Below are 11,121 nucleotides of genomic sequence, written 5' to 3'. Positions count from 1 at the left end.
GAAGCTGCTGTATGTGGGTTAACCTTACTGAGTTAATCTTCAGTTAAATTTAAGAATTTTATCTAAATAAAACTTTAAATGATTGAACCATAGTGAACCAATATACAAGTGATTATAACTCTAAATTTATCCAAATTTTCATTAGAAGCCTGGTAAATCAAGCATAGAAAATTTAAAAATGTAAACAAATATCACAAGAAGTACTTTCTAGATAGTTTGTAAATATGTCTTCCAGGAACAAAACTGGTTGTACATCCATGTTATTCTCAGTAAATATTGTTTTCCTTAAGTTAATTATACACTTCAATACTACTTCACAATGCACAATGCTCACATAAAAATACATGCACATTTATTTTCTATAAATTAATACATTTGAATCATGTGTTTCTTTAGAAGTTCAGGAGGAAAACAATAAAATATACTTGAAAATATTTAACCCTTAATATTTTAATGGAGCTTGTAGTGATACAGGAAAATATGAAAAAAGTATTTCTTTAATTATAGTGAATCCAAGAGTAACTATGAATTAATCAATCCACACATTATATTTTATAAAATGATTCAATTATTTTCTCACAGATTATTAAGCAAAAATCACAGGTACATGAAATAAACTTCTTATAAGTAGTGAAAGAGTTAACTAACAGTAGAGCAATTTATTTTCATGCAGTAAAACATGAAAGGATGCATTTATGAAAGCCTGAGGGAGGAAAATGACTTCAAAACATAAGATAAACAAAGAGAGAAACAACATGTATCGCATTTGTTTACAATAAAAAAACATAAGATAAGCATTAATTTATGTTGTCAAGCTATCTGACCATAATTGAGTTCAGACCTTTAAAATGTTATCAAACAGAAATCACTGACTCACCTGAATCACCTTCACCTGACATACAACAGAGCCAATGCTGGCAACATCCATTAAACCCAGAGTTAGCAGTTTCTTAGTGTGGCAGTATTTCAGGATACAGGTAATGAATATACTACAGTTAAGTTCTCTAAAGCAGCTAGCAGCAAAACAAGTTCACTTATACGTTTCCAAGACCCCATTAAATACAAGTATTTATATTTTTAAAGAGCAAACTCCTGGGAAAGAAGATGCTACCTAGCAGGTTTGGTAAAGTTTAGGTGGAAAATTCAGATTTAAGTTGGAAAGCTCTTGCACAAGAGATTGCATCTCCATTTTCAAAAGGTCATTTGAAATCAGCCGATCCTCCTTCCATATTTTAGAGCTCACCTCTCTGTTTTCTAAATAGAAGTCAACAGAGGGAGAAACAGTGGACTGGCAAAACTGCAGACACTGAAAGTTTTGCTCCAGGTAATACACAACACCCACTTGAGTTACGGAACAAGTCATTGGGGGACATGGAGGACAGGGCCAAGTGGAGAGGACTGAAAGGGTGGGTTGCTGTGACTGGCACTTGATATTTGAAGTTCACCAAATGTCAGTCCTCCTTTGATAAGAAGTGTGTCGTGCTGAGACTCAGACACTAATAAATCCACCATTAATCAGGGTAATGGGACGGGTCTCCAATGTTCTTTGAAAGAGCAGAGGGTGAGGTCATAGCTTTAAAGGTTTTTCATAACTTTGATTAAAGAAACAAAGCAGAAACATGGCACACACTCCCTAGCTTAGTTTTCCTCTTGTGGATGCCTCAAGGATTAAAGGCATACCACATTAACCAACTCACTGCCTCCAGACCTAGCGATGCTCCATCATGACCCAGTAACTCTGAGGAAAAGCTGAGAACCCAGAAGCTCATGCTTGCCAAGTTCTTGATGTTGTGTCCCGGAGACCACCCCAGATGGGGAGTCCACCCAGCCTACACCCACCTTACACCACTAGGGTGATGCCCTGGCCTGTGATCCCTAACCCCCTCCACCATACCTGGCGCACAAACAGGCCCAAGTCCCCTGATGGCACCAGTGTCAAGTACACACAAACTTTCCAAAGGCTCCCATAACAACAGCAGTTGAAGCGCCAGCATCGCCCAACATCCACTACCAGCAGGGTGGAATTTGGCGGCCCACCACCTTGCACCAGCATCACATGTGTTGGCGCCAGGTTGTGGCTGAGAAAATCCTCAAATCCTTCCCAGCACGCTAGTTCAGGGTACACTGCGCCGTATTAAACCACAGAGGACCCTGTTCCCTGTGCTGGAGTGAGCAATGACACAGTGGCTGCCCTGCAGGATTTCGTGTTGCCTGGCTACTCCTGGCGGCCACCACTGACCCGCCCCCCTACCACACTGAAAATAAAGAGCACTGGCTCACTGTCATCTCTCCCTGGGCAGCAGTCACCACTCCCCATTCAGGGTCCCTTCACACGTGCCACTTGTGCCAAAGAAGATGGTGCAGAGAGGCAGTTCAAGCCCAGACTCAGTCCCTCCCATGCTCCTACAATTTTGCACTGATCATGCAGGCATGGGACCCTAGGGAACTGGGGCGGATATTTCAGACAGCTGCATCTCAGGATGGGCTCAGGGTGGGGCTTGGAGGCCTGGCTTGCATGGACAGTGTGCTCAGGTGCTGTGGGCCAGGTGGGACCCATGAAGGTAAGGAAGGAAAAGGAAATACTGTGGGTCTTGGACCTGGAGCATGCAGGTTTGCCTCTATATGTACACAAGGAAGTGCCCTGCACCCATCCACAGTCTCTGTGCTTTGTAGTGACACACAAAGTTGCTGTAACTGTTCCTGAGAAATTAATGCATTTTTTTATTCCTATCAACAAGAGGCACCATGGGGCCCAACCCCTCCTGTGAAATGCTGTGACAGAGGATTGGAGAGCAGTTACTGAGATTGTCTCTGATAACCTCATAGCTGTGGCATGCTTAGAGCCTGGGAATGTTTCTGTGCAAGAGCACAGGATGCTTAGCTACTGTGGCAATGCCTTGCATGAGCAGGCTCTGTTCAAGAGTCCTATTAGCTCTGACCTTCATATGAGGTACACAGCTCCAGGAAAGGAAGGAATTCTTATGCTAGATGACCACACTATTTCACCAGCTCTGCTTTCCAAGTATCTGCCTGCTTCATAGTAACTTTTAACAATGGATTATCTTGAGAGCTATGAAAAGCCCTATCATTGCACTTTCCAACTATGGATTGCAACTACAGAAAACTACATAGGAAGTCCTAATTTCTGAAACTTTCCTGAATATAAAGAATTGCATAGTTTTTAATCTGATAATGAGATAATATGTAAAGATTGCTGGCATAAGTTTTTAGAGCTGCATCTCCATCAGAGAGCAGAGCTTCACCTGATCCCAGGTTAATCTTCAAGGCCTGTGTTTGTGAATCTTTATTTTCCAATTCCCCTTCACCCCTCAGCAGACCAGAGAGTTTGGTTGCACCCACCCAAGTTCCCAGGAGTGGACATGGCTTTGATAAACTGTTATGATTGTAAAAACTTTGTCATCTATCAAAGGACTGTAAGATTTAAAAAAAGGAGGGAGGCTGCCAATCAGGAATATCCAATGTGTCATAAGGTATTTCATTGGACTAATCAATGCAGATCTAAAACAGACATGTCAGGAAAGCTAATTATGGGTCACCTCCTGACCCAAGGCCAAAGGAAGAGGAACCCTTCTCATCTGAAGATGCAGATGTCTCCTTCACAGATGTTTACAGTTCAAACAGAATCTCCTTCCACAAATTCTTTCATGCTACCAGAGGGAGCACAGGGTTATATTTGCTTACTACTAAGGATGCTCAAATATGTCTACCTGGGGAAGTTTATAAAATTCTTACCCAAACTCAAGGGCATCTACCCAAATGTAACTTTGGCTTAATTTTGCCCCACACTCACAGTGCTAAAGAAGAAAAATCTATAATTCCAGAAGTGATCAATTCTGATTACACTGGTGTAGTATACATTTAAGTTTGTCTCATATGCCTTTAATTCTCCCCAAAGGATCCTCCATAGTTCAATTAATTGTCATTCCTTGTATTACTGCCCAACAACCTCAATGAAAGAGGAAATACAGAATTTGGTTACAGTATTATAGAATTATGATTACCTATTACTGAAAATAGATAAAAATTAACCATTTTTTTAAATGAGCAGTCAATCATAGGGTTATTGGACACCAGTGCTGATGTAACAGTCATACCTGTCTCAATGTGGCCTTGTGCATGACTCTTTCAGAGGGCCATCCCAGTGTTGGGCATCAGAGAAAATAATAAACAGGTGTCTAAAATGTCTCTATGTTTGCAATGCTTCACCTCTTCCAACTCACAAGTTATTACTCACGTTCAAACGTGCATTATGGCTATTCACTTTCCTATAAGGGGCAAAGACATCTTACACAAGTTACAAATGCCTATGGAGTCGCCTTATTTATAGGGGTCTCTGTGGAAATGACCACCTTTCCATTAAAGTGAAAGGTCACCATTCCTGTCTGGGTAGAACATTGATCATTGTCTAAGGAGAAGGTGGCAACTGCAGAGGCTCTCATTCAAGATCAGTTAAAATTGGGACATATTGAACCTTCTAAAAGACCATGGAATATACCCATTTTTATCATAAACACAAAATCAGGGAAATGGAGATTATTACAAGATTTAAGAGGAATTCATAAATATATACAACATATGGGTCCACTTCAATGTGGATTGATTGCCTAATCCTAATTTAATTCCTCAAGATTTTTCTTTATATATAATAGACTTAACAGACTTTTATTTTTACTATTCCTCTCTTTCCTGATGATTGAGAAAAATTTGCCTTCACAGTTCCTGTTTTCAATCATCATAAGCCTGCTGATAAATGTCAGTGGTAAGTTCTTCCTCAAGGTATGTTCAGTAGATGCACATTATATCAACATTTTGTGAATAATGCTCTTCAATGTTTCTGACAATTATTCCCACATATTCTTGTTTATCATTACATGGATGATATTTTGATTTCTGGGCCAATACTTACAGAACACACTTTAACTAAATTATGACACATTCTGTTACAATCTGGCCGCTATGTGGCCACAGAAAAAATTCAATGATAACTCCCTGTTAACTAATTAGGGCATAAAATACTCCAATTTTATTCCATTCTTTGTGTTCCAAACTTAACTCTTTCTCCAAAATTCTTCTTAGTTCATTTACAACAACTATTAAGACATTTTAATTGGGCTCTACCCTATATTTCTTTAACTACTGATATGTTGTCACCTCTTTTTTTAACTGTTGAGAAAACAACATAATCCCACCAGTTTTTTTCAGTTAACTTCTTCACTCACTGCCACTTTTCAGCATGTTAATAAGAAGTCATTTACAGTTCTTATAGACTCCCAACACTCAATGTTCTTTTATCTCTAATAATCTTTACAGAAAAGCCTTACGCCTTTACTTCAGTTGTTGCCATTTATCATCAAATCTTGTATGTAGTACAGTGGTCATATTCTCCTCACTTTTCAGGAAAAAAATGTTCTCCCTTATGCCGATATGTATTCAAATGATCTCAGAATGTTATCATCATATTTTATCTCTTACAGGAACAGATATATTCATGTTCTTTATCTTACTTATAGAAAGACTTAACATTTACAGTATTTAAAATTTTCTTCATTTTCTCAAGCTGTCTTAACTAAATTTTTAACTCCTATTGCTTTCTATGCACCTCAGGATGAATGCCTTTCCTTGTGTCAAGTTCTCATGCTCCTTCTATAATCTCCTCCGTTGTATTTTATAGTGAAATTACTGTCTATACTGATGGAGGAAAACAATAATATTATTATGTATATTCACCGATAAAAAATGGGCTGATTATTACACATTTCCTCAAGTTTCTCCTCAGTGAGCAAAATTAGCTGCAATTATTTTGGCTCTTCATTTGTTTCCCACAACATTAAACGTCATTACAGATTCTCAGTATATAACCAAACTTATACCTCATATTTTCTCTGCAACATGTTCACCTCATTTGGACTCTAATTTGTTATCCCTGCTTATTACTCTTCAATGTCTTTTACAGGATTATACAACTCCAGTATTTCTTCCTCATATATGTGGCCACACTAAGATTTCTGGACAATTCACTGAAGAAAATGCTCATATTGATGCTGCTATAAAATTACTTTATCCTCTCTTTCAGATGCCATGGTATCACACACTTTTGTCATCAAAATGTTATTTTTAATGAAATCCTTTTCTATTTCCTCTCAATAGGCCCATATCATTGTTAATAATTGCTCTCATTTTAAACGCTTTTGTTTCACCACTTGGGAAATGGTAAACCCTCGAGGTTTATATTATAATACCCTTTGGCAGATAAATATAATTCATTTTCTTCATTTTCATCCCTATTTCTTTTTACATGTTACCACAGATACATCCCCAGGTTTTAGATGGGCCAGTGCCCGTTGTTCAGAGGTCTCAGCCTGTATCTCTCATGTGCTCCTTTGCACTGTCACCATGGGCAAACCTCATCATTTAAAAACTGAGAATGCCCCTACTTATAATTCTAGTTACTTTGCTAAGTTTTGTAATCAATGGAATATAATTTTAACCCATGAAATACCTCACAATCCTACTGGGCAGGCTTTAATAGAGTGTGCACATCACACACTTAAAATGTGCCTTTTAAAAGAAAACAAAAAAGGGAACATAGCCTTGCTCATGTTAATAATGCTCTCAATATTGCCTTGTTCACAAGATATGTTCTTAATGTACAGTATGAAGATAATACACATAATTGGTCCTCTATCTTGGACAGGTACACTTCATCTGAGAAACCCCTACCAAAGATTTAGATAAAATATCAAGTTCCACCATAATCAATATGGCAGAACCCTGCATCTTTAATTATGTGGGGAAGGGGATATGCAGCTGTTTTTACTCCTATAGGTTCTGTTTGAATTCCTGCCAGATATGTGAGATCCATCCATCATCATGAGTTGTCATCAAGGACTTCCCAAACTGATTCCCAAATTCTATTTGACCCTGGATGAGGAGGACCCTAATTCAAAGAAGGAACTCCAATAAAACAAGATGCCAAGAAACCCTCAGTCTAGTGATTTGGGGGGATGTAAAGATTTTAACATCTACTCAATATTTCCTAGCACAATTGGATTTAGAATGTACCCTGGGAAATTTGGTTACAGTTCTGTTTGCCAAACTTACCCAGAATTCCACATCTAAGCTGATTATTATTGTGTTATTTCTGTGTTATTGTATTCTTGTCGGTGGTGACCCAGTACTCAGCAAAAATTGTTAATTCTTTAGAAATGTGTATCATCAATCTATTCTTGATAATATGGCAGCTATTGATTATTTTCTGATGTTACATCATAACGGATGTCAGAATTTAATAATATGTGTTGTTCCTTCCATTTAACTAACAATAGTAACCCCATTTAAAGGGAATTGGATCATCTTAAGAACATTGTAAAGAAGGTGCAACAAGATGATAGAAGAGAGTGCCTCCCGAGCCCGGGCCGCAGCGCCGCCCCCGCCCTGCCGCAGCGACCGCAGTCGGTCCCGCGAGGCGCCGGAGCCAGCGGGCTGCGGCCTTGTCACGTGCTCTCGGCGGCCTCGGCGCGGGTCTGATCGATTTCTGTCTGCATTGCCTGGGCTGCGCACCGATCGATCACAGCGGTGCCTGCTCAGACCCCGGACCAGGAAGTTCCATTGGTGGTGAATTCTTTCCAAACATAAGAGGAATAAAGAAGTCACCTCCCCAGCTGTCATCATCTTCCAACAGATTGAGCAAGAATATTTTGAGCAGCACAGACAAGACAGTTCATCAAGCCCTAGATGATAGTCGACCATGTGAATTTCTCAAGAAAAGGAATAGGGTGAATGAGTATGATCAGAAAAGCAGCAATACGAATGCTGGCCCATCTTGGGGCAAAGCCCAACATTCAAGGAATTCTTCAGGAAAGCGACAGAGTAAATCCTACGGAGCCCACGCTTCCTCCCAGAGGAGAAGCAGCCTCTTGGGGGTCTCCCCCAGAGGCCAGCCCCAGGCCATGGCCCTAGGCTCTAGGCACCCCGAGACCTTGGAGAATACGCTGTTTCTTCACTTTCAGTCCATGAGAATTATTAAGGAAGACGTGAAGGAGGAAAGTGGGAGTGACCTGTCAGATTCGGAAAGAATCCCCATTCCTCCTTCTCCCCTATTCCCTCCAGATCTCAAGCTTCGAGCTGAAGAAATTGACCCCATTGACTTTGACCTTCCCCCGGGGCAGGGTCGCACCAAGCCTGAGTACCGCTATCCTGACTTCCTTCCGCCCCCTTTCAGCTCCTGGGACCTGCGGGATATGGCCCTGCTTCTGAATGCAGAGTGCAGAACCATGGAGGTGCCCCGGGCTGGGGGACTTCTCGGCAAGTACATTGACAGGCTCATTCAATTGGAGTGGCTGCAGATCCAGACCGTGCAGTGTGAAAAGGGGAAGGCAGCCAAGGCAAGGCCTCCCACTGCCCCTGGGGCCTCAGGGGCACTGAAGAGCCCAGGGAGAAGTAAGCTAATTGCTTCTGCCCTGTCCAGGCCACCACCTTACATGGAAGGGGCTGCAAAGTCAGGCCCTTCACAAAAGAAATGTTGGCCCCATGGAGAAGTTCATCCCTCCTATTATGCGTTTGAGACTTCCCCCAGATCCCCTGATGTACCGAGTAGCACTAGTGTATGTTCTCGGAAGCAAACCCCTGAGACGAGGACTGAAGAAAAGAAAAAGAAATCAAGTAAGGGTAGCAAGCTGCAGCGCTGGGATTTGTCTTACAGTGGCAGCAGCCCCAAGATAGAAACCAGCGGTAATGTCCGGATTCCCAGGCAGCCAGCCGTGATTCTGGACTCGGCAGACTCCTATAAGAGCTCCAGAGCACAAGCACATGCTCATCTTAAGAAAAAGGGAAATGCAAATAACTGTGGTCATGCCACTGTACCCAGTGAGAAGAAACTCAAGGCAAATGGAGTAAAACAAAACACACATAAATTGAAATAGTGTCTGAAATGATAGTCTGCCAAGACATGTAGACCTAAATATTGGAGCTCTTCCAAAATTACAATACTGTGAATTTGAAGGCATTTTATGACTGACATTTGAGTGGTTGATAGGCTCTTGAGTCCACCCACCCCACACCAGTAGTGTTATTTTCAGCAATCTGTGTCTTGCTATGACATAAGCCTTTCTTTGCTTGACAGTCTTAGACATTTGAGAACCCTTTAGGTAAAAATTAACCAAAGTATGTGCCATATTCAGGAACATGGCAGTGCTCCGGAAGAGTCAAGGAAGCTTCTAGAGTGGTAGACAGCCTGGGTAGTACGGACCGGTTAGCTCCCCATTTCCTCTTGCATGTAAGTGTGTCAAACAGGCAGACTGTTTTAAATGACGTGAAATCCTAGCACTTGAAACAAGGTGCTCTTGATCCACTGCCTCTCCTGCTTTTGTGTAAGCTCTTCGAGGAGAATTTGTATTCATTTTATTCCCGGAGAAGCCTTGTTCCTCCTGGGCCAGGGAGTACACAGTTTCTATTTTGAGCGGTCATTTGTCACTAAATTGCTCACTCACTACAGATAACGGCATCTGGAACTTCAATACTTATGACATGGGACTTTTTTTTTTTTTTTAAAGGGAACATTGAATTTAGAAGCAGTGGTGAAATCCATTTCTGAATTCTCTAAACAGAATAAAAATAATTTGCAGATTTTCCAGTTGGAATGCCAGCAGGTCAAAGCATGATTTTTATTGTTTGGTGGGGCACAAACATACTGCGTGGCACCCAAGAGTTTCTGGTGTGGAAGATTTCCCTTAAGGAGTCCACAGAAACAGCCCCTCTTAGAAGCCGGGAGGAAGGGCCTGCAAAAGGCTGAAAATTCATGGGACCTAGATCCTGTTGTCCTTAATCAAAAATAAGGATCTGTTTCAGCTTGCATGAGCAGGGTTTTATAATCTCGTCTGTGTGTGGGGGCGGGGAGGGGAGTGTGGATGAAGTTGCTGGATGTGTTTTTACTGTCCACATCTGGACTTGGTCTCCTGGCTCTTCTACAAGTGTCTTCCTTCCTGCAGTTAAGTGACATCTTGTTCTTGTGCTGTGAACTTTCTGTTGACTGTTGTATCTTCAAGACCTTTGGCTGACAGCTTCTTGGTAGTGTGTGTGTGTTCTAATGACTGGTTGATTTTATCCCTTCAAACAATTGCTGTGTTTTGTGGGGTTTTTTTGTTTTGTTTTTATATCTGCTTTTATTTTTTCACCTTTGGGGCAAATGAAAAATTTGCATGTTGTATTTGAACACATAATGGCATATAAACTCTTACTGCAGATAGCACAAGGACATTTATAGTTAAAAGAGTGTACAGAGGCTAAATAATGTTTCTTTTTAAAACTGATCTTAATCATAGTAAACCACAGATGAGAGATTTTACAGTAGGACTTTAGGTGCAGGGTTTTGCAGATTCTTCACCTCATGCACCACCCCACTGGAAAAAGCATGCCCTGTGCTAAGGTCTCATGCCTGTTTATGTCAACAGAAATGTCCATGTAGTAGGCTTTGCTTCCATAGCCCTCAGTAGATGCACTGCATTTGAAAAGCAGCACTGCTCTTAATCCTCCTTTCTGTGGTTCCTGAGTGGCATCCCATGTGCCCTGGCCTGCCCTGTTCCTCGGGAGAACAGATTAGCCCATTATGTGTGGTTGGCACCTCTCTGCAAGATTTTTATGCAGCCCTTTATAAAGTTTCAGGACCAGTTAATATATGTAATATAATATCGTGCACATGCACATTTCCTATATGCGCTGAGGGTTCGTGCTGAGCCCTGCCTTGCCTGAGGTGCGTTCTCCTGGGTGTTCTCACCTCCCACGTGTCTGAGCTGAGGACCATGTTGACTGATCTGAGGCAGTGCCTCCCCTCCCAGCTGTGTTAACTAGAGTCAGTTGCTTCCTCTGGGGAATCGTCATGTATTCAGACAGTTTTGAAAGCCTGAAAAACTGACTTTCCTTGTTTACTTTTTTTGCCTCAGGTTGGTTATTTTAACCAGTATTATTGGATGGGATCAGAGCTCCTAATGAAGAGTATTAAGCTTTTTTTTAAAGTTAGGTCTGCTACAGGATTTGCATAAGCACAACCTTAATTTGATGCTGTGATACGTATAGCCAGCACATCTCAGTGCACTGACAGCTGCA

General features: G+C 41.2%; 1 protein-coding gene across 1 annotated transcript; it reads left to right on the top strand.

Annotated features, from left to right (window-relative positions):
* The first annotated feature begins 7,855 nt into the window (after positions 1–7,855).
* LOC306652850 (protein FAM217B-like) lies at positions 7,856–10,785 on the top strand. The gene has a single exon (XM_079125514.1). It carries the CDS (start codon positions 7,971–7,973, stop codon positions 8,940–8,942), a length of 972 nt encoding a protein of 323 aa, XP_078981640.1. The 5' UTR covers positions 7,856–7,970; the 3' UTR covers positions 8,943–10,785.
* Positions 10,786–11,121: the final 336 nt, after the last annotated feature.

This window comes from Sciurus vulgaris (assembly GCF_902686455.1).
Source record: "Sciurus vulgaris genome assembly, contig: HiC_scaffold_616_arrow_ctg1, whole genome shotgun sequence".
NCBI lineage: Eukaryota > Metazoa > Chordata > Mammalia > Rodentia > Sciuridae > Sciurus > Sciurus vulgaris.
This window is presented reverse-complemented; position numbering and strand designations above follow the sequence as displayed.

Excerpts from the sequence above, each read along its gene's own strand:
- LOC306652850 (XM_079125514.1), top strand. The coding sequence starts at position 7,971 with ATGGCCCTAGGCTCTAGGCACCCCGAGACCTTGGAGAATACGCTGTTT.